The following is a 24,801-nucleotide window of genomic DNA, read 5'->3' as shown; positions in this document are numbered from 1 at the left end:
TTCTCCTTAAAAGTGAAGGAAAATCATGGAAAGTATTTTGTGTTCAAAGTACTTCCTCGTTGACGGCCGAGGAAAAAAAATTAAGAAGAGTTGTTATGATCTGGAACGCACTACCTGAAAGGATGGTGGAAGCAGATTCAATAGTAACTTTCAAAAGGGTACTGGATAGTACTTGAATAGGAAAAATGTGCAGGGCTGTGGGGAAAGAGCAGAGGATAGCTCTTTTTAAGAGCCGGCACAGGCACGATGAGCCGAATGGCCTCCTCCTGTGCTGTTTGATTCTAAATCAACTTTGCTACTCCATGGAAACTGCCTCCTACCCTGCAGGTTTGTCCCATGATGTCACTGATAGGGAGGAGCCCTCTCTATCCAACAGCAAACAATATTTGTTTTTAATGGCCTGCAACTTGGTATCAACCTGTGAACTGACGCAGAGCCACCCGACCACAGGACAACACAGCACCAGCTGGGTGTGCACTGTGCCTTGGCAGCACTCTTTCCCAGGGTCCAGCAACTTCAGCTTTAGGGATACCACCCGTCTCTGCCTCTGCCTCAGCCCATCTGCTGCTGTTAAACCCTCATCCGTGCTTTTGTTACCTCAACTATTCCAATTGTTGACCGGAGGTCACCGGTTACAGTTATTGGCTTAGTATGAAGAGAAGAGTCAATTCTCTTTTAATTCTCAATTCGCTTTATTAACGTTATTAGATCATGTACATACTGCTTATACGTCTGGTTAGATATAGGCATGCAGTTTACAGCAGGTTATACAGTTTTATACTTAAACTAGGATTTAAACGCACGCCCACTAGATTTCTCTGACTAACACTCCGAGTGGTCACAGAATAGAAAGGATATTATATTACCCAGAAAGGAGATCTGGCGCTGGCCAGGCGTTCCGTTCTCTCTCTCTTGACATTGTCTCTACGTCCCTGACGTAGGGTCTCCCACTTTCGCGATGATTAGTCTCCGGAGTTTCGCACACAATGCCACCAAGCCTGCAATTCTCCAGTTTTAACTCCAAGCCTGTCTTTTCGAATGATGCTGTCTTTCTCCTGTTGGCTTAAAGTTCCTCGAGTGGTCGGTGTTATCCCCTGATTGGCTCTGTTCCAAGGGGTTAGGTAGCACCACCTCATTACTCCTTTTCTAAATAAGGACTGGTGTCTCATCACATCTCCTTTGTCCCTTAGAAGCGTAACTAATTCAAACCGGTTCCGGCCAGCTCAGACCAGTGACTGAACTCCAGGTCACTTCAGTTCAAAAGTTAGTCTCTTTGCCTGAATGTGGAGATGCCGGTGATGGACTGGGGTTGACAATTGTAAACAATTTTACAACACCAAGTTATAGTCCAACAATTTTATTTGAAAATCACAAGCTTTCGGAGACTTCCTCCTTCCTCAGGTGAATGTCAAGAAATCCTCGAACCTTTCGCATTTATAAATCACAGAACAATACCTGGTGATTACAGATAATCTTTCCAACTGCCCGTTGCCAAGGCAATCAAAGTGTTCAGACAGAGAGGTGTTACCTACAGTACCACCGAATATACAAACAACCAAAAAAAAACAAACAGAGAGAGGCAGAACCATGCTCTGGGGCATCCTTTCCTGCAACGTATGAGGTAGACAACGTTGGCCGAGTCACAGGAGTATGAGCCATGTACCTGGTGGGTGGTGTCCTCTCGTGTGATGGTGGTATCTGTGTCGATGATCTGGCATGTCTTGCAGAATGTTAGCAATTCGAAATAAACTCAGTAGTTTTCTGCAGCCCCTGGCCAACACAATGCTCTCTTCACCAGCCTCCCATCCTCCACCATCCATAAACTTCAGCTAATCCAAAACTCTGTTGCCCGTATCCTATCTCACTAAGTCCCGTTCGCCCATTACCCCTGTGCTTGCTGACCTACATTGGATCCCGGTCCTGCAACGCTTCGATTTTAAAATTCTCTTTCTTGTGTTCAAATCCATCCATGGCCTCGCCCCTCCCTTTGTAACCTCCTCCAGCCCTACAACCCTCCAAGAACTCTGCGTCCCTCCAATTCTGGCCTCTTGTGCTTCCCCCACTTCCTTCACCCCACCATTGGCGGCCGTACCTTCAGCCATCTAGGCCCCAAGCTCTAGAATGCCCTCCCTAAACCTCTTCACCTCTCCTCTTTTAAAACCCTCCTTATAACCTGCCTCTTTGACCAAGCATTTGGTCATCTGTCCTAATATCTCCTTATGTGTCTCGGTGTCAGTTTGTGTCTGATAACACTCCTGTGAAGTTAAAATAAAATTGCTGGACTATAACTTGGTGTTGTAAAATTGTTTACAATTGTCAACCCCAGTCCATCACCGGCATCTCCACATCATGACTCCTGTGAAGTGCCTTGGGACGTTTTACTATGTTAAAGGCGCTGTATAAATGCAAGTTGTTGTTGTAGGGCGGAGCTAGAACTTGAAAGTACCAATCCAGCCAGGGAGAGTTGAGTCATTGAAAACGAGGCATTTTCCAACATTGCAAAACAATAGAACTGAGCTGTTGCTTTTTTTCCCCCTCCCCCCTTTTCTCGTAACAGTGATCCCTGCGTCCGACTTGTCCGAACAGATTTCAACGGCTGGTACAGAGGCCTCGGGCACAGGGAATATGAAGTTTATGCTGAACGGAGCCCTGACAATAGGGACCATGGACGGCGCTAATGTAGAAATGGCGGAAGAGGCAGGAGAGGAGAACCTCTTCATCTTCGGGATGAGAGTGGACGAGGTTGACGCACTTGATAGAAAGGGGTTGGTATTAAATTAACAGATAACGATTTGCTGCAAGACACATTCGAGATCCCGTTGTCTTTATATAATGTCAGCTGTGCTTCATTAGTAGCACTCTTGCCTCTGAGTTAAAAGATTGTGGGTTCAAGCCCCACTCCAGAGATTTAAGCACAAAATCCAGGCTGACACTCCAGTGCAGTACTGAAGGAGTGCTGCATTGTCAGAGGCACCGTCTTTCAGATGAGACGTCAAACAGAGGCCCCGTCTGCCCTTCTCAGGTGGATGTAAAAGATCCCACGGCACTAATCGAAGAAGAACAGGGGAGTTCTCCGCAGTGTCCTGGCCAACAATTATCCCTCGACCAACACCACTAAAAACAGACGACCTGGTCATTATCACATTGCTGTTTATGGGATCTTGCTGTGTGCAAATTGACTGCCACATTTCCTACATTATAACAGTGACTACACTTCAAAATTACTTCATTGATTGTAAAGCGCTTTGGGACATCCTGAGATTGTGAAAAGTGCCATATGAATGCAAGACCTTCTTTCCTTCCTTCCTTCTCCCTCCTCTTCCTCTTTTCAAATTGCCCAGCTTGTCTGTCAGTTCGATTACCATTTTACTAAGCGACAGTAATTGTGAATTGTAAATCACATTTGCCACTTGCATTTGTTGATAACTAGTTCCCACAGACACCTTCCAAATCTTGTCACGTCATTATTCTTCTTGTAAGATGCAGGGCGGAGCATTTCTGTGAATGTCGCTCGCTGTTCTTGCGTAACTCAATCGATGGTGTTTCTAGTTCGACGCCTGTTTGGAATGGCCCGTAACAGAGCGCTTGACTGCCCAGGAGATGTGTTACCTGCTCATGTCCCAGGGATGCCTGTTAATGGCACTCGCTTTCCTCAGTTGGGTGAAGTGAGGCATTTTTACTTCAGGAAGAGGAAAAACTCATCTTACCTGATCCAGCCAAATGGAACCTATTGGGGAAAAATGGTGAAGCTGTATTGATCAGAGTGGTGCAGGAATCTGCAGTCAAAGAAGCAAGAAAGAACTTGCATTTATATAGCGCCTTTCACAACTTCATGACATCCCAAAGCTCTTTACAGCCAATTATATGCTTTTGAAGTGTAATTATTGTCGTAGCAGCTAATTTGCGCACAGCATTGAGATGAATGACCTGGTAATCTGTTCTGGTGATGTTGTTTGAGGGATCAGTATTGTCCAGCAGGACATCAGGGGGAACTCCCCTGTTCTTTTTCGAAATAGCTCCGTGGGATCTTTTACCTCCAAATGAGAGGGCAGACGGGGCCTCAGTTTAACATCTTATCCGCAAGAAGGTACCTCCGACAGTGCAGCACTCCCTCAATATTGCACTGCAGTGTCAGTGTGGATTATGTGCTCAAGTCTCTGGAGTGGGACTTGAACCCACGACCTCCTGACTCTGAGGCGCGAGTGCTACCAACTGAGCCATGCTGACACCGCATTGCTCCTTTTGCAGGAGATTGGTGAGGAAAGGATTGTGAAGAAAGAAAAGTACATATATACAAACATTCGAAAATGTCGGAGAGGAAAAGACCGACTGGTCCATCCAGCCTGGCCCATGTAGTTATGATGTCTTGTGCATCACGATTCAGACAGTTTCCACCCATCCAGAGCCATGTAATCTCCTGGGAGAGACGAAAAAACAGATTGAAAACCCAGGCCAATTAGGGGGGGGAGAACTAGAAATTTCCTCTCTAACCCCTTTAGGCAATCGAAACTAGTCCAGGAGATTACATTGGCCCTGATTTATATTACTGGATACCTACCTTTTGTATGAGGTGATCTCCGCCCCAGAAACAGGTCCAGCTCTCTCTTGAAGGAACTTAGCCAATCAGCATTCACCACACGAGCCGGTAGCCTGATCCAGAGGTCCACTATTCTCTGGGAAAAGAAGAACTGCCTGACATTCAATCTAATTCTTCCCTAAAGTAACTTGTTAGCCCGATCCCAGATCCCTCCAGTTGAAATAATTCATCCACATAAACACAATCTAGTCCCTTCATTATTTTATACACCTTGATCAAATCGCCCAAGTCTACACTTTTCTAAAGTATACAGACCCAGTTCAGTGCACTGTGTCAGTGTACCACCTTGTGCTCTGTACTTTTTAAACTGAGAGGTCATTCAAACGTTGTTTGCTGTCGTATTTTGAATTTCCCTACAGATCTGTTGTTGTACAGCTGAAGTGCTTTCAAAGATTTTGATTCATCTGTTTTACAATATCCTATGTACATGCTAACCTCCCAGAGTTCCTAAGTTACTGTGTAACTGAGCTAAATGGTCATGTTAGTTAAAACTGTAATCATTGTATTTCATGCACCAGTGGGGAATCAGTCCTGTAGCTGTTAACCTGAGAACAAATATTACCAGAAACTTTTGTTATCGGAACAAGAGTAGACCATATAGGATATGGCACAAAGGCAGGTAAATGGAGTTGAGGTGCAGATCAGCAATGATCTGATTGAATGTTGGAGCAAGCTCGAGGGGCCGATTGGCCTGTTCCTAATGTTCTTTAATTGCGCCCATGGAAGAACGGCTAGTGTACAACTTACTCTTTGACTTTGTGTCCCGTGCAGGTACAATGCCAGAGACTACTTCGACAAGCTGCCAGAGCTGAGGCAAGCCATGAATCAGATCAGCAATGGATATTTCTCCCCTAAAGAACCAGAGCTGTTTAAGGATGTGGTTAACATGTTGATGCACCATGACAGGTAACTAGCATCAGACAGATACACCCACTGATGGATAACCCACTGACATATACGGCGTGGTGCTTATATTACTGGACGAGTAATCCAGAGAATGTGAGTTCAAATCCCACCATGGCAGTTGGAGAATCTGAATTCAGTTTTTTTTAAAAATCTGGTAAAAGTGACCATGAAGCTGTCAGTTTGTCGTAAAAACCTAATTGGCTCATTAATGTCCTTTTAAGGAAGGAAATCTGTCGTCCTTACTCAGTCTGGCCTATATGTGACTCCAGTCCCACACCAACGTGGGTGACTCTTTACTGCCGTCTGAAGTGGTTCAGCAAGCAACTCAGTTGAATCAAACTTGTGCAACTAGTGATGGGCAATAAATGCTGGCCTTGCCAGTAATGCCCACATCCCGAGAATTATTTTTTTAAAAGTGTCATAGTAAAGTCCTACTTTTGGATGCAGTACACTAATATATTTTACTGTGGATGCAGTACACTAATATATTTTACTGTTGGATGCAGTACACTATATATTTTACTGTGGATGCAGTACACTAATATATTTTACTGTGGATGCAGTACACTAATATATTTTACTGTTGGATGCAGTACACTATATATTTTACTGTTGGATGCAGTACACTAATATATTTTACTGTTGGATGCAGTACACTAATATATTTTACTGTGGATGCAGTACACTAATATATTTTACTGTTGGATGCAGTACACTAATATATTTTACTGTGGATGCAGTACACTAATATATTTTACTGTTGGATGCAGTACACTATATATTTTACTGTTGGATGCAGTACACTAATATATTTTACTGTTGGATGCAGTACACTAATATATTTTACTGTTGGATGCAGTACACTAATATATTTTACTGTGGATGCAGTACACTAATATATTTTACTGTTGGATGCAGTACACTAATATATTTTACTGTGGATGCAGTACACTAATATATTTAACTGTGGATGCAGTACACTAATATATTTTACTGTTGGATGCAGTACACTAATATATTTTACTGTTGGATGCAGTACACTAATATATTTTACTGTTGGATGCAGTACACTATATATTTTACTGTTGGATGCAGTACACTATATATTTTACTGTTGGATGCAGTACACTAATATATTTTACTGTTGGATGCAGTACACTAATATATTTTACTGTGGATGCAGTACACTAATATATTTTACTGTTGGATGCAGTACACTAATATATTTTACTGTGGATGCAGTACACTAATATATTTTACTGTGGATGCAGTACACTAATATATTTTACTGTGGATGCAGTACACTATATATTTTACTGTTGGATGCAGTACACTAATATATTTTACTGTTGGATGCAGTACACTAATATATTTTACTGTTGGATGCAGTACACTATATATTTTACTGTTGGATGCAGTACACTAATATATTTTACTGTTGGATGCAGTACACTAATATATTTGGTGTTTTCCCAGCTTTTATCCCTCCCTGCTCTGTATTGAAATTCACACGTATCTTATAAGCTGCATCTTCAGAATGGAGGATAATGTGGGGAAATGTGAAATTATCCACTTTGGTAGGAAGAATAGAAAAGCAGAATATTTATTAAAAGGTGCGAGACTAAGAAATGTTGCTATTCAGAGGGATTTGGGTGTCCTTGTACACAAATCACAGAAAGTTAATGCGCAGATACAGCGAGCAATTAGGAAGGCAAATGGTATGTTAGCCTTTATTGCAAGGGGGTTGGAGTACAAGGTAAGGAGGTCTTGCTGCAATCATATGGGCTCTGGTGAGACCACACCTGGAGTACTGTGTACAGTTTTGGTCTCCTTACCTAAGGAAGGATATACTCGCCTTAGAAGTGGTTGCAATGAAGGTTCACTAGACTGATTCTTGGGATGAGTGGGTTGTCCTATGAGTAGAGATTGAGTAGAATGGGCCTATTATTCTCGAGTTTAGAAAAATGAGAGGTGATCTCATTGAAACGTATAAAATTCTTAGAAGGCATGACTGGGTAAATGCTGAGAGGCTGTCTCCCCTGGATGGAGAGTTTAGAACTAGGGGTTATAATCTCAAGATAAGGGGTCGGCCATTTAGGACCGAGATGAGGAAAGATTTCTTCACTCAGAGGGTTGTGAATCTTTGGAATTCTCTACCCCAGAGGGCTGTGGATACTCAGTCATTGAGTATATTCAAGACAGAGATCGATAGATTTTTGGACACTAAGGGAATCAAGGGATATGGGGATAGGGCGGGAAAGTGGAGTTGAGGTAGAAGATCAGCCGTGATCTTTTTGAATGGCGGAGCAGGCTCGAGGGGCCGCATGACCCAATCCTGCTCCTATTTCTTATGTTAATTCTGCAGCAATCCCAGGTTTCACGACATCTCAATCTCAGAATAATAGTTTTAAAAATACTGTTTTATAAAGTGTTAACCTGGTGACTTTTGTTGAAAGATTTATTTAATAGGAGTATATCGTGCTCGATCTCAGTTGTTGTTTAGCTGTTAATAATGATAGCTACCACTTCACACCAAGCTATCACCTAGCCAGGTCAGATAGGTGTTAAGTGGCAGCTAATTGTTGAGTAGTAGGTAACTAATACCTGGTGTACCAATAACTTGGGTTCAGAATTGATTTGATACTTGATACTAGGTCCTGCCCAGATAGGGCCCCATGTCCGTGGCTGAGATTAGAAACCAAGCACAATAGGCCGATCAAAACTACAGCGTGCTACTCCATGACACTGAGTCTTGGTGCTCCGAAGCTCAATGCCGTTGAGCTGCCCGAGAGTGAAAGTACCTCTCGTCACCCCCTCAATAATTCCTGCCATTGTTTCTTTAAGTTATGTTTATAAGATAAATTCACAGTGATCCGTGGCACTTGCCTCCATTTCTGCACTAGGCTCAGCCACACGACCAGTTCTGTCACTTGACACAAGCGAAATGAGAAGCTTTGACCGGCATCAAGATACAAGTTTCATCTTATTTTTCTAAGTTATTTTACACAGAGTAATTGTACAATGACTACAATATATTTATAGCAGTAATTCTTCTGGATGTTCCTATCTATCTTCTCCCCTCACGCCCACTCCTCCCCCAGAATGGATTCTTCCAGATATGATTGGTTGAATGTTGGTTGCTAACATCCGTCTGAACTATGATCTTTTCCCTTGAAGGTCAAAGGGCAGGTGAGGTCCTTGTGTCCACACGTGGGTCGCCCAATAACTGTTGCACAGTCCATGTTAATTCAGGACCGTGTATTCTGCAAACTATTTTGCTAATAGATGTTCCTGTAAGAAGATTATGACATCCATGAGCAACATCAGTCAGATATTAATTTGGCTGAGTTTCAAAAGGCAAAACTTACCAAATACTCTTTGACACTTTTTAAAAAATTGTTATCTTTTGAAACTCTGGCCATACATCACGAGCTGAATTGTTTAGTCCAATTAACTGCAAGCTTCTATCTGATAACAGTCCAATTGTGTTTAAGCATTGGTATATTTAATCCGTTCTTTCTGGGCTGGCTGTTTGCAGGATCTTTGTACTGGGCACTTAATCTTGGTTTTCATTTCTTTCAGGTTTAAAGTGTTTGCTGACTTTGAGTCGTACATCAAAAGTCAAGAGAAAGTTAGTGAGCTTTATAAGGTGAGGCTCCTACAGGGCTTACTGTGTTAATGCGGTCTCCAAATCATCCCATGAGTTGCCAATTCTGGTTGGACCGTATTCTGGGGGGTTTCATCACATGACCTTCCACGTTCAATCGCCCCCCCCCTCCACCCTCCTGTCATTGGTTGCCCAACATGTCTGTCATTTGATAATGGTGGCTACAATACCCACAGTTGTCAGTGCTCTAGAAACCACTCTATCCATTGCATGAGTTTTACCGGAGTGCTAGGGTTGCGATGCATCCTGGGATCATCGCAGCCCTGCTCTTTGTCGCGAGTCCAGGCGGAACGAAGCAGGAAAAGAAAATGCCCTTATTGTATTTTTCTCCTGGATTGCTCGCAGGCGTGTCCGGAAGATTAATCTTTGACTCCAGGACAATCCAGGAGGGTTGGCAACGTGACCATATACAGTTCACATCACCTCGCTTTAAGTAGAAAGTACAGGTCCCACCACTGGCACTGTCCTTGCTTATCACGGGCAGCTGCCTATATCAGGCAAATGGCGCTAATAATTTACCATTACAATGAACTTGCATTTATATAGCGCCTTTCACGAGCTCATAAGGTCCCAAAGCGCTTTACAGCCAATTAGTACTTTTGAAGTGCCGTTACTGTTGTAATGTAGGAAGCCCGCCAGCCAATTTGCGCACAGCAAGATCCCATAAACAGCAATGAGATAATGACCAGATCATCTATTTTCAACGATGTTGGTTGAGGATAAATATTGGCCAAGTACACCGAGGAGAACTCCCCTGCTCTTCTTCGAATAGTGCCGTGGGATCTTTTACCTCCACCTGAGAGGGTAGAGGGGGCCTTGGTTTAACGTCTCATCTGAAAGACAGCACCTCCTACAGTTCAGCACTCACTCAGTACTGCACGGAAGTAGCCTAGATTATGTGCTCAGGTCACTGGAGTGGGGCTTGAACCACGACCTTCTGACCAGAGGAGTCAATTACAAGGCACCGCTTATAACATGTTAAACACACCAGCTATTTCGGGCAGTTCATTAAGTTCTTGGCACCTCATTATCATATTTGTATTTAAATCCCTCCATGGATCATTCTGTGTCTGTCTCAAGCCCATGATCTCTCTCATTCTGAATCATCCATTCTGAACTAGAACTCAACTACCAGTAACCGGAAAAGGAATCCCATCCCTCCTACATTTCACCAGCTCCCGATTCTACAATAGGTTAATTGGGGAATTTTGGAAAAATCCTCGGTTTAAATCCTGGACAAACCATCTACTGATCCCAAATGGAATTGAAGCAGGCAGCAGAGAATTGGAATCCAGTCAGCTGTTCATTTCCTTCAACCGTTCCCATTCTCTCTCGATGTCTCTAAAAGACGATATCCCACCGTGTGTAGCGGGCTAATCATGTTACATAGAAACATAGAAAATTGGAGCAAGAGTAGGCCATTCGGCCCTTCAGGCCTGCTCCGCCATTCAAAATGATCACGGCTGATCGTCTAACTCAGTACCCTGTTACCGCTTTTTCCCCATATCCCTTGATCCCTTTAGCATTAATATATCTATCTCCTTCTTGAATATATTTAATGACTTCTGTGGTAGAGAATTCCACAGGTTCACCACCCTCTGAGTGAAGAAATTTCTCCTCATCTCGGTTCTAAATAGCATACCCCGTATCCTGTGATCCCTGGTTCTGGACTCCCCAGCCATCGGGAACATCCTCCCTGCATCTAGTCTGTCTAGTCCTGTTAGAATTTTATATGTTTCGATGCAATGACCTGTCATTCTTCTAAACTCTAGTGAATATAGGCCTAGTCGACCTAATCCCTCCTCATACGTCAGTCCTGCCATCCCAGGAATCAGTCTGGTAAACCTTCGTTGCACTCCCTCCATGGCAAGGACATCCTTCCTCAGATAAGGAGACCAAAACTGCACACAATACTCCAGATGTGGTCTCACCAAGGCCCTGTATAACTGCAGTAAGACATCCCTGCTCCTGTACTCAAATCCTCTTGCAATGAACGCCAACATACCATTCGCCTTCCTAACTGCTTGCTGCACCTGAATGCTCGCTTTCAGTGACTGGTGTACAAGGACACCCAGATCTCATTGAACCTCCCCTTTTCCCAATCTATCACCATTCAGATAATAATCTGCCTTTCTGTTTTTACAACCAAAATGGATAGCCTCACATTTATCCACGTTATACTGCATCTGCCATGTTCTTGCCCACTCACCCAACTTGTCTAAATCACATTGGAGCCTCTTTGCATCCTCCTCACAGCTCACATTCCCACCCCAGCTTTTTGTTGTCTGCAAACTTAGAAATGTTACATTTAGTTCCCTCATCCAAATCATTGATATATATTGTGAATAGCTGGGGCCCAAGCACTGATCCCTGCGGTACCCCACTAGTCACTGCCTGCCACCCAGAAAAAGTCCCATTTATTCCTACTCTCTGTTTCCTGTCTGTCAACCAATTCTCAATCCATGCCAGTACATTCCCCCCGATCCCATGTGCTTTAATTTTGCACACTAACCTCTTGTGTGGGACCTTATCAAAAGCCTTCTGAAAATCCAAGTACACCATATCCACTGATTCTCCCCTATCTATTCTACTAGCTACATTCTCTAAAAACTCCAGTAGATTTGTTAAGCATGATTTACCTTTCATAAACTCATGCTAACTTTGTCCAATCCTGTTAATGCCCTCCAAGTGTTCTGTTATCACATCTTTTATAATAGACTCTAGCATTTCCCCCACTACTGATGTTAGGCTAACTGGTCTGTAATTCCCTGTTTTTTCTCTCCCTCCTTTTTTAAATAGTGGGGTTACATTTGCCACCCTCCAATCTGTAGGAACTATTCCAGAGTCTATAGAATTTTAGAAAATGATCACCAATGCATCCACTATTTCCAGGGCCACTTCCTTTAGTACTCTGGGATGTAGATTATCAGGCCCTGGGGATTTGTCAGCCTTTAGCCCCATTAATTTCCATAGCACTATTTTTTTGCTAATACTGGTTTCCTTCAGTTCCTCCCTCTCACTAGACCCTTGGTTCCCTAACATTTCTGGCAGGTTATTTGTGTCCTCCTTTGTGAAGACAGAACCAAAGTATGTGTTTAATTGTTCTGCCATTTCTTTGTGCCCCATTATAATTTCCCCCATTTCTGACTGTAAGGGACCTACATTTGTCTTCACTAATCTTTTTCTTTTGATATATTTATAGAAGCTTTTACAGTCAGTTTTTATGTTCCCTGCTAGTTTACTCTCATACTCTATTTTTCCCCCCTTAATCAATCTCTTTGCCCTCCTTTGCTGAATTCTAAACTGCTCCCAATCCTCAGGTTTGCCGCTTTTTCTGACAATTTTATATGTCTCCTCTTTGGATCTAATACTATCCCTAATTTCTTTTGTAAGCCACGGTCGAGCCACCTTTCCTGTTTTATTTTTGCGCCAGGCAGGAATGAATAATTGTTGTAATTCCTGCACACGTTCTTTAAATATTAGCCATTGCCTATCCACCGTCATCCCTTTTAGTAAAGTTCCCCAATCTATCATAGCCAACTCGCACCTCATACTTTCGTAATTTTCTTTATTTAGATTCAGGACCCTAGTTTAAGATTCAACTACTTCACTCTCCATCTTAATGAGGAATTCCATCATGTTATGGTCGCTCTTCCCTAAGGGACCCTGCACAACAAGATTGTTAATTAATCCTTTCTCATTGCACAATACCCAGTCTAGGATCGCCTGTTCTCTAGTTGGTTCCTCAACGTATTGGTCTAGAAAACCATCACGTACACAATCCAGGAATTCCTCCCCCACAGTATTATTGCTAATTTGGTTTGATCAATCTATATGTAGATTCAAGTCACCCATGATTATAGTTGTACCCTTCTTGCATGCGTCTCTAATTTCCTGTTTAATGCCCTCCCCTACATCTCCACTACTGTTTGGGGGCCTATAGACAACCCCCACCAACGTTTTCTGCCCCTTGGTGTTTCTTAGCTCCACCCATACAGATTCCACATTGTGATTTTCCGAGCCAATATCCTTCCTCACTATTGCATTGATTTCCTCCTTTACTAACAATGCTACCCCACCTCCTTTCCCTTTTTGCCTGTCCTTCCTAAATATTGAATACCCCTGGATATTCAGTTCCCATCCTTGGCCACCCTGCAGCCATGTCTCCGTAATCGCAACTATATCATAACCGTTAATATCTATCTGCGCTGTTAATTCATCTAGCTTATTGTGAATGCTCCGCGCATTAAGACACAATGCCTTTAGACTTGTCTTTTTAAGATTGCTAGTCATCTTAGTTTTATTTTGCACCATGGCCCTATTTGTTTTTCGCCCTTGTTTTCTCCGCCTTCCACTATTGCTTCTTCCCTTTCTGTCTTTTATTTCTATCCTTGTTTTCCCATCCTCTATCTCCCTGCTCAGGTTCCCATCCCCTGCCATTCAAGTTTAAACCTTCCCCAAGAGCACTAGCAAACACCCCCGCGAGGACATCGGTCCCGGTCCTGCTCAGGTGTAACCCGTCTCGCTTGTACAGGTCCCACCTTCCCCAGAACCAGTCCCAATGTCCCAGGAATCTAAATCCTTCCCTCCTACACCATCCCTGCAGCCACACATTCATCTGGTCTATTCTCCTGTTCCTATGCTCACTAGCACGTGGCACTGGTAGAAATCCTGAGATCACTACCTTTGAGGTCCTGCTTTTTAATTTATCTCCTAACTCCTTAAATTCACCTTGCAGGATCTCATCCCTTTTTTTTAACCTATGTCGTTGGTACCAATATGGACCATGACTACTGGCTGTTCACCCTCCCCCTCCAGAATGCCATGCAGCCGCTCCATGACATCCTTGACCCGAGCATCAGGGAGGCAACATACCATCCTGGAGTCACATTTGCGGCCGCAGAAACACCTTTCTGTTCCCCTTACAATTGAAGCCCTTGCCTTAGACTTACACTGCTCTCACATCTCGGACTCTCCTTTTACACTGCGCTCACCTCTCAGACCCTCCTCCCGCTCTCGGACCCCCCTTTTACACTGCGCTCACCTCTCGGACCCTCCTCCCCCTCTCGGACCCTCCTTTTGCACTGCGCTCACTTCTGGGACTCTCCTCCCGCTCTCGGACTCTCCTTTTACACTGCGCTCGCCTCACATGTTAACACCAAAATGCTCACTGGGGGCTGCAATGTTTGCTGAGATGTATTTTTGGGGTAAATTCATTGAAAGGAACCCTAGGGCTCGGTATCATACGTTTGCCCCACCCAGAGAGGATCCACGAGGGTTCAGTATCACAGGTGTTGCCCCACCCAGCAGGAAAGGCACAACATCATCCTAAGTGAGTAACTAAATGTGAATGTGGGTGGAGATGGGGAATGGGGTGGGGGGGGGGCGGTGGGGAAGAGAGTGAAATGAGTCTACAGGAAGAGAATGTATAATGGTGGGCAGTCAGAGAGAAAGAATTAAGCAATTTTCAAGCAGAGAAAGAGAGAGAGAGACAAATTAGAAGTCCCTAAACCAAGCAGCTAATCGGGCCTAGTCCTAAGGGCTGACAGGAAGCCAGTTGAATGCCCTGGGATCAGGCATTTGATTTGCATCAATCAGTATGTTTTGTGCTTGTCACAGAGAGAATTGTTGGTGCTGGAGCTCGGAACACTTTATCAGGGACAGCCTATGAACTGAATTCAAACGGCACAGATTAATTTCATGTAAAATCTTGACAGTTAATTAACGGAGGTGACTTTTCTTCAGGTCAGTTGGTGCTAGATTTGAACCCATTTTCCAGGGTCAGTGCCTAACCCATTGCGCCACCCAATATCCTGATTATCTCTGGGAAAAATGTAAAACTTGGATTTCTCAATGTGGAGTTGAATGTCCTTGTTTACATTTCTTTCATTCCAACCAGGCTCTGATATAAAGCTACCTAAACAACTGCAGCAAACACAAAACAATAACATAGGAACAAATGATTATTACATGGCCTCGGAGGGAGGACTGATCAGGGAGGAATTAGACTCGGTGAAGAAACAATACTGGCACAGATCTGATGGACTAAATGGTCTACTTCTGTGCTGTAACATTCAATGATTTTATGACATGAGAACAGATGGGTTGTGACTCAGTATACTGATTTTGATCATTCTATTGGGATTGATCGACATAAACAGCGATCAATAAGTCTATATCCCTCCCTGTATAAAATCTCCACAGTACCTCATTTCATAAGAAATAGGAGCAGGAGCAGGCCGTCCGGCCCCTCGAGCCTGCTCCGCCATTCAACAAGATCATGGCTGATCTTCTACCTCAACGCCATTTTCCTGCACCATCCCCATATCCCTTGATATTCATTGAGTAGTCACATGTATGAGCTGCAACATTGAGATTTGCCTAAAGTTTGGAACTTTGATCGTTTAGTAAATAGAAGGAAATCCTTGCACCTTATCAGATTGAAATGTTGACCAGCTCCACACAATGAATCACTTCTGGACTCCGTGACTGTTCTGTGGGCCATTATATGGAACAAGTCAGTCATTGGTAAAATGTCTGTGCTTCAGAAATTCATCAGAATTGTGTGTGTATGACAGAGAGAGACAAAGTGTGTGTGTGTGTGTGTGTGTGTGTGTGTGTATATCTGTGTATAAATAGTATTAGAGTAGGTACAGCACAGGAGAAGCCCATTCACCCCATCGTGCCTGTGCCGGCTCTTTGAAAGAGCTATCCAATTAATCCCACTCTCCTGCTCTTTCTCCAGAGCCCTGTAAATGTTTTCCCTTCAAGTATTTATCCAATTCCCTTTTGAAGTTACTATTGAATCTGCTTCCACCACCCTTTCAGGCAGTGCATTCCAGATCATAACAACTTGCTGCGTAAAAAAATGTTTCCTCTGGTTCTTTTGCCGATCACCTTAAATCTGTGTCCTCTGGTTACCAACCCTTCTGCCACTTGAATCAGTTTCTCCTTATTTACTCTATCAAAACCATTCATGATGTTAAATACCTCTATCAAATCTCCTCTTAACCTTCTCTGCTCTAAGGAGAACAACCCCAGTTTCTCCAGTCTCTCCACATAATTGAAGTCCCTCATCCCTGACACCATTCCAGTAAATCTCTTCTGCACCCTCTCTAAGGCCTTGACATCTTTCCTAAAGTGTGGTGCCCAGAATTGAACACAATACTCCAGCTGCGGCCTAACCAGTGTTTTATAAAGGTTTAGCATAACTTCCTTGCTTTTGTACTCTATGCCTCTATTAATAAAGCCCAGGATCCCATATGCATTTTTAACAGTCTTCTCAACTTGTCCTGCCACCTTCATGATGTTACACCCCCGGGTCTCTCTGTTTCTGCACTCCCTATAAAATTGTACCATTTAGTTTATATTGCCTCTCCACATTCTTCCTACCAAAATCTATCATTTCACACTTCTTTACATTAAATTTCATCTGCTATGTGTCTGCCCATTTCACCAGTCTGTATGTCCTCCTGAAGACTGTTACTATCCTTCACATTGTTTACTACATTTCCGAGTTTTGTGTTATCTGCACACTTTGAAATTATACCCTCTATACCCAAGTCCAGGTCACTAATATATATCAAAAAGATCAGTGGTTCTAATACTGACCCCTGGGAAACACCACTGTATACTTCCCTCCAGTCTGAAAAACAACCGTTCATCACTACTCTCTGCTTTCTGTCCCATGGCCAATTTTGTATCCACACTGTCACTGTCCCTTTAGTCCCATGGGCTTTAATTTTGCTAACAAGTCTATTATGTGATTCTTTATCAAACTCCTTTTGAAAGTCCATATACACAACATCAACCGCACTACCCTCATCAACCCTCTCCATTACTTCATCAAAGAACTCAATCAAGTTAGTCAAACACAATTTTCCTTTAACAAATCCATGCTGACTTTCATTTATTAGCCCATACTTTTCCAAGTATTTCACACAGTCTTATTTTCTGGCCATGTCTTGCAAATCAATGAGTGACGTCCTTTATCTATTCACAGAATCCAAAGGATTGGACTAAGAAAGTAATTAAAAACATCGCAAATTCTGGCAAGTTCTCAAGTGATAGAACCATCACGCAGTACGCCAGAGAGATCTGGGGGGTGGAGCCCTCAGACGTGAAGATTCCTCCTCCGAATGAACCCAAAGATTAGTACATTAAGTGCCTATCAGTTGTCAAGACGGGCAGTGTGTGCACTGTAGGTGATGTGTTTTTGTCCCACACCTCTGCCCATGTATCAGATTAGTGTTTCTCACTGAAATGGCCTTGCATCAGTCTTTGTCTTTATAAAACACACTTGCTGTGCACCTTATTAAAACACGTGTTTCAGTGAAAGGATGTTTATTGTCTTCATGATGTCTGTTACCTAGATCATTTTTTAAAATGTAGATTTCTATAATAGAATTATAAATCTGCCTGTTCTTCGAAGAAAGGATTAACCTTCTGAGTCTGAACTTTTATTTGTTTGCGCTAGACATTCAGTATCTTGGTTGTGTCCATTGGGTGGAGCTGGGTTTGGAACTGTAGCCTGTCTTATTATTTCTTTCACATAAAGCCTTTAACGGGAGTGTCTGTACTGTTTAATTTGATGCTTGTTCTCTTGAGTGCACTACCTGTAATTACAAGTAAACTAGTCCAAGATTTATTTTCCAATGTCTCCTTGTGCATGAGTGGTGGGACAACCTTTACAGAAGTTACCAGCAGTCAAGTCATGAATGCTTGAAACAAAACCTGAGAGAAGATTTAAGAATAAATTAAAACATTCTCTTGACACGTGTGGCGATTCCCTCATTCAAAGTCACAGCCTGGCCTATTTTTACTATTGATTTTTTTGGACATTTGAACTGACTTTGCATTTCAGAGTCGCCTCTTTAGTGAAGCAAGCGGAGGGGAACAGTCAGTAGAACAATGACCTGCTGGATGTTCTCGGTTAGTTATTGATGCCTCCTCATTCCATTGTTCTGCGATTTCAAGGGACCCGACCTGGTCTGTCGATGAACTGAAGAATGTTTTGTTTACACAATGTTATTTATCAGTTTCCTAAAATTGTAATTGTGTCAAACCTGGATGTGGTTAAAGTCTGGAGCCAGCAAAGATCAATAGAAACAAAGAGAAAATACAAAATAATGGTTAAAAAATGGGAGGAGAGAAACCTTTATCCATAATTTATTACTAAAAGAAAAAAAGGCATGCATTTATATAGCGCCTTTCACGACCTCAGGATGTCCCAGAGCTCTTTACGGCCAATGAAGTACTTTTGAAGTGTAGTCACTGTCGTAATGTATGAAACGCGGCAGCCAATTTGCGCACAGCAAGATCCCACAAACAGCAATGTGATAATGACCAAATCATCTGTTTTAGTGATGTTGGTTGAGGAATAAATATTGGCCAGGACACCGGGAAGAACTCCCCTGCTCTTCTTCTGAATGGTGGGCCATAATTTGCTGTGGCAGGACATCTAACAGCGTCTGCCGTTATTTAGACTTACCCTTGCATGTTTAGGTTTTTAAAATTTTTTGAGTGGCAAGTTGCTGAAAGTGTGAGCTGATAATGTCACAGTGAAAGAAACTGGACATCTGGGACCTGAGTGAGCAGGGTAAGCAACTGTGTATCTCCTTAACCAATCAGATTGAAGGATTGTGAAACCAACAGTGCAAGGGCTGAGAAGGAAGTGTAAATTAGAGTGGATGAGTTCAATGTCAAATCAGGTACCGAAAGAAAAATAAAGAGGGAAAGAAAGATTGGATTGAGAGAGAGAAAAAGAGACAGAAAGGAAAAGTAACATTTTTAATTTTACATTTTTAAGATCTCCAACAACAATTAATACCTGAAGGAATGAGACTCCACACTTGTAATAGTTAATTTTCAGTGTCAGAGAGATTGACTGGCAGTGATTAACACGTATCAAGTTGTTAAAAGAGTACTTAGACTGAAATGGCTGGACTTAACTTTCTGTGGTGAGTTTAGTTAGAATCTACTCACAAATACAGCAACTTCACTTTGTTCAATGCTTTTCAATGGTGAGGCCGACAGCAAGATCCCGTTTTCGCAAAGCTAATGGTGGTGCAGAGCGGCGCAACGCGAACAGAAACTTTTGGATATTCATGTCTAACCACGCATCTGCCCTCACCTGAAGTTGCTATGCCATTTATGCATAAATAACAGCGAGCACCATTAGCATTCCTGCTATTTTGACAGTAAATTCTTGCCCATTGTTACGGCATCTGTTACGTCCACCTGAGAAGTCAGTATAACGTCTCATCCGAAAGACGGTACCTCCAACAGTGCAACACTCCATCAGTTTTGGCACTGGAGCGTCAGCCTAGATTATGTGTTCAAGTCCTGGAGCGGGACTGTGAACCTACAGCCTTCTGACTCAGGCAAGAGTTCTACCACTGAGCCACGGCTGACACTGAGTCTTTCATTCATTGTTTAGACTCCTAACATTCCTTGTTTAGGCACCATTCCATGACCAAGATGGTAGGCAGAGAAACTGCTCCAAGTCCTCTGCCAATACCTGTTTGTAACTGGACACATTGAAGTTACCAACTAGGGTATCCCACCCCCATCTCCATCCTGTTAGCTGCCCACGGCACAGGCTCTAGTTGCACTGACATAATGTGGTACAGGATCATGTCTTTTGACACACAGCAAAACTGTGTAAGGTATGTTCTTATTAATGTTCATAGGATTCAGTGACTTCAGCCAGCTGGTTATAAAGCTTTCAAACCCATTTTAAATGAGATGGTTAAAACATTTTATTTGTATTGTTTAAATTTTCCAGCCCTTGTACAAATGGATATAAATATTGGTGCAAAGAAGCCTCCGTATGGCCTAAAAACTTAATTTCCTGCCAAATGGTAGAAAAATAAATATTTATTTTGAATGTTGACAAAATACCTCTTTCCACTTTCACTCCTGTTTCTCTCCTTTCACTCCTCTGCTTCTCTCTTTCACTCCTCTGTTTCTCTCCACTCACTCTGCTCTTTCTCTCTCCTCACTTTCTCTCTTTCACTCCTCTCTCACTCCTGTTTCTCTCCTCTTTCCTTCTTCTGCTTCTCACTCCTCTTTCACTCCTCAGTTTCTCTCACTCATCTTTCATTCCTTTTTTTCTCCTTCCTGTTTCTTTTTTTCACTCCTCTTTCACTCCTCTCTTTTTCACTCTCATTCCTATTTATTTCTCTCACTCCGTTTCTCACCTCGTTCACTCCTTTCTCTTTCACTCTTGTTTCTCTCTCTCCTTCACTCTTCTGCTTCACTCTCATCTCAGCCCTGTGTCTCTCCTATTTCACTCCTCTTTCTCTCACTCTCATTCCTATTTCTTTCACTCCATTGTTTTGCTCCTCTGTTTCTTCACTCTTCTGCGTCTTTCCTCTTTCCTCTTTCACTCCTATTTCTCTCCTCTTTCCCGCCTCTGCTTCTCAGCTCCATTTTGTTTTTCCTCACTTTTGTCTTTCTCCTCTTGCTTTTCCTTTTGCTTTTGGCTCCTTGTTTTTATCTTTCCAAAACTTTTGATTCTCCTCCCCTTTCTACAGCATTGGAACAATGGCGAGAGTTCGGCAAGAAGCGTGAGAAAAATGAAGGAGACAGTAAAGGAATCTCAACAGAGCCGGATTGCAACAGTATTTGGAGAGAGGTCATTTAAAGGAACCAGGGAGTGGTAGCCTAAAGAGAACAGGCATTTAAAGGGACCAGGGAGAGGGCATTAAAAAGAGCTGGGGAGCAGGCATTTGATGGAGATGAGCAGGCATGTAAAGGAGCCGGCAAGTGGGTATTTAAAGGAGGCGGAGAGCTGTCATTTAAAGGGACCAGGGAGTAGGCATTTAAAGGAGCTGGTGAGTGGGCATTTAAAGGGACCAGGGAGCGAGCATGTAAAGGGGCAAGGAAGTGGGCATTTAAAGGAGCTGTGGAGCGGTCATTAAAAGGAGCTGGGTAGCAGGAGCTTAAAGGGAACAGGGAGCGGGTACTTAAATGGACCAGGGAGTGGGCATTTAGAGGAGCTGGAGAGTGAGAATTTAAAGGAGCCATTGACTGGGCATTTAAAGGGGCCAGGGAGCGATCATTTAAAGGAGCCGGGTACCTGGCATTTAAAGAGACTGGCATGCAGGCATTTAAAGGAGCGGGAGAGAGGGCATTTAAAGGGGAGTGGGCATTTAGGGGAACCGAGGAGGGGACATCTAAAAGGATCGGGGAGCAGGCATTTAAAGGGGCTATGGACTGGGAATTTAAAGGAGCCGGGGAGCGGATATTTAAAGGGATCAGGGAGCGGGTATTTAAAGGTGATAGGGAGCGGGCGTTTAAAGGAGCTGGGGAGTGGGAGCTTAAAGGGAGCAGGGAGCAGGCATTTAAAGGGATCAGAGGGTGAGCATTTAAAGGAGCCGGAAACATATTATTGAAACATATAAGATTGTGAAGGGGCTTGATCGGATGGATACGGTAAGGATGTTCCCAAGGATGGGTGAAACTAGAACTAGGGGGCATAATCTTAGAATAAGGGGCTGCTCTTTCAAAACTGAGATGAGGAGAAACTTCTTCACTCAGAGGGTGGTAGGTCTGTGGAATTTGCTGCCCCAGGAAGCTGTGGAAGCTACATCATTAAATAAATTTAAAACAGAAATAGACAGTTTCCTAGAAGTAAAGGGAATTAGGGGTTACGGGGAGCGGGCAGGAAATTGGACATGAATTTAGATTTGAGGTTAGGATCAGATCAGCCATGATTTTATTGAATGGCGGAGCAGGCTCGAAGGGCCGATTGGCCTACTCCTGCTCCTATTTCTTATGTTCTTATGAAATGGGAGCTTAAAGAGACCAGGGAGGGGGGGATTAAAAGGAGCTGGGAGTGGGAGCTTAGAGAGACTGGGAGCAGGCATTTAAAGGAACCGGGGAGTGGGCATTTAAATGGGCCAGGGAACAGGCATTTAAAGGAGCCAGGGGGTAAGCCACTGACATAAAAATTGATAAGCCTGTGGCAAATGTTGGTTGGGACTTCACTGACTATCCCGTGCAATGACTGTGCCTGTGGAATCCCCTCTCTGTGCATCAAGCCATGACCCTGTAATAAATTGATCGGATGAATACAGGGTTCCACACAAAAAATCACGAGATATGAATTTCTACAAAATAAATGTATTACAAAATAAAACCTTCCAAATTTAAGGCTAAGAAATGAATACCCTAACTCATTAATCTTTTCAATGTATTTAATTTTACCACCTCAATGAGCTGCAAGTATGAATCTGAATCACAAATTGTGCCCATGCAGTTGCAGTCACCATATTTGCCACTAGATGGCGTACCCCATCACAGTATATCAGCGACCCAAGCAATACAGTGTGCTACTATACAACAACAAATTGTATCCACACAGCTCCTTTAACGTAGTGAAACGTCACAAGGCCCTTCACAGGAGGGTTATCAAACTAAATTTGACACTGAGCTACATAAGAAGATAGTAGGACAGGTGACCAAAAGCTTGGTCAAAGAGGTAGGTTGTAAGGAGCATCTTAAAGAAGGAGAGAGGTCGAGAGGCGGAGAGGTTTAGGGAGGGAATTCCAGAGCTTAGAGCCTAGGCAGCTAAAGGCACAGCCGCCAATGGTGGAGCGATTAAAATCAACCCGCAGAGATCTCGGAGGGTTGTCGGGCTGGAGGTTACAGAGACTGGGGGGGGGCGGGGGGGGAAGGCCATGGAGAGATTTGAACACATGGATGAGAATTTTAAAATTGACGTGTTGCTGACCTACAGTGGCACAAAATGTAGGTCAGCGAGCACAGAGGTGATGGGTGAACGGGACTTAGTGTGAGCTTGGATACAGGCAGCAGAGGTTCGGATGATCTCAAGTTTATGGAGGGTGGAAGATGGGAGGCCGGCCAGGAGAGCATCGGAATAGTCAATTCTAGAGGTAACAAAGGCATGGATGAGAGTTTCACCTGCAGATGAGCTGAGGCAGGGGCGGAGACAGGTGATGTTACAGAGATGAAAGTAGGCAGTCTTGGTGATGGAGCGGATTTGTGGTCGGAAGCTCATCTCAGGGTCAAATAGGACGCCAAGGTTGCAAATGGTCTGGTTCAGCCTCAGACAGTGGCCAGGGAGAGGGATGGAGTTGGTGACTAGGGAACGGAGTTTGTGGCCCTGCCCCTATAGTGCTCTGTAAAGCAGTAGCCAGTATGAATATATTACCTATGTGAGCACAAATAATTTATTCACTTAAAAGCAGCACATCTACTGTAAGCGCCACAATGCACCAGAGTCCTGCCCTGTGCAGTGTTCTGATAGAATCATACAGAAAGACTTGCATTTATATAGCACCTTTCATGACCTAAGGACATCCCAAAACATTTTAGAGCCAATGAAGTACATTTGAAGTGTAGTCACAGTAGGAAACGTGGCGGCCAATTTGAGCACAGCAAGGTCCCACAAACAGCAATGTGATAATGACCAGATAATCTGTTCTAGTGATGTTGGTTGAGGGATAAATATTGGCCGGACACCATGGAGAACGCCCCTGCTCTTCTTCGAAATAATGCCATGGGATCTTTTACATCCACCTGAGAGGGCAAACTCTTGGTTTAACGTCTCATCTGAAAGACAGCACCTCCGACAGTGCAGCACTCCCTCAGTAATGCACTGAAGTGTCAGCCTAGATTTTGTGCACAAGTCGCTGGAGTGGGACTTGAACCCAGGACCTTTGACTCAGAGGCAAGAGTGCTATTTACAATCTATATCAATGACTTGAATGAAGGAGTGTACTGTGGCCAAATTTGCTGATGATACAAAGATAGGTGGAAAAGTAAGTTGTGAGGAGGACACAAAGTGTCTGCAAAGGGATATTGACAGGTTAAGCAAATGGGCAAAAAATTGGCAGATGGAATATAATGTGGGAAAATGTGAAGTCATCCACTTTGCTAGGAAGAATAAAAAAGCAAAATATATAAATGGAGAAAGGCTACAAAATGCTGAGGTACAGAGGGATTTGGGTCTCCTCATACATGAAACACAAAAAGTTAGCATAGAGGTGCAGCAGGTAATTGGGAAGGCAAATGGAATATTGGCCTTTATTTCAAGGGGGATGGAATATAAAAGCAGGGAAGTCATGCACTTCTGCTAAAGTTGCAGCAAGACTGCCCTGCTTTTATACTCCATCCCCCTTGAAATAAAGGTCAATATTCCATTTGCCGTCCCAATTACCTGCTGCACCTCTAGGCTAACTTTTTGTGTTTCATGTACGAGGACATCCAAATGCTGGTGAGACCAAATCTAAAGTACCGCGTACAGTTCAGGTGCCCTTATTTAAGGAAGGATATACTTGCATTGGAGGCGGTTCAGAGAAGGTTCACTAGGTTGATTCCGGGTATGGAAGGGTTTTCTTATGAGGAAAGATTGAGCAGGTTGTGCCTATAATCACTGGAATTTGGAAGAATGAGACGAGATCTTATTGAAACACATAAGATTCTGAGGGGGCTTGACAGAGTAAATGCTGAGAGGATATTTCCCCTCATAAGGGAATCTAAAACTAGGGGGCATAATCTCAGAATAGGGGGTTGCCCATTTAAGATGGAGATGAGGAGAAATTTCTTCTCTCAGAGGGTTGTGAATCTTTGGAATTTTTTGCCCCAAAGTGCGGTGGAGGCT

General features: G+C 43.3%; 1 protein-coding gene across 1 annotated transcript in view; it reads left to right on the top strand.

The window, feature by feature from the left end:
- The window catches only part of pygb (phosphorylase, glycogen; brain), a 115,801-nt gene extending 97,858 nt beyond the window's left edge, over window positions 1–17,943 (top strand). Inside the window, exons 17-20 of the mRNA XM_067989313.1 lie at window positions 2,558–2,765; window positions 5,369–5,503; window positions 9,086–9,152; window positions 17,173–17,943. Coding sequence (XP_067845414.1) covers window positions 2,558–2,765; window positions 5,369–5,503; window positions 9,086–9,152; window positions 17,173–17,325 — 563 coding nt within the window. The 3' untranslated portion in view covers window positions 17,326–17,943. The remainder of the gene's footprint in view (window positions 1–2,557; window positions 2,766–5,368; window positions 5,504–9,085; window positions 9,153–17,172) is intronic.
- The last annotated feature ends 6,858 nt before the right edge of the window (window positions 17,944–24,801 follow it).

The sequence above is a fragment of the Heptranchias perlo genome, chromosome 8 (assembly GCF_035084215.1).
Source record: "Heptranchias perlo isolate sHepPer1 chromosome 8, sHepPer1.hap1, whole genome shotgun sequence".
Lineage (NCBI taxonomy): Eukaryota > Metazoa > Chordata > Chondrichthyes > Hexanchiformes > Hexanchidae > Heptranchias > Heptranchias perlo.
Note: the sequence above shows the minus strand (reverse complement) of the source record. Positions and strands in the feature narration are given on the sequence as shown.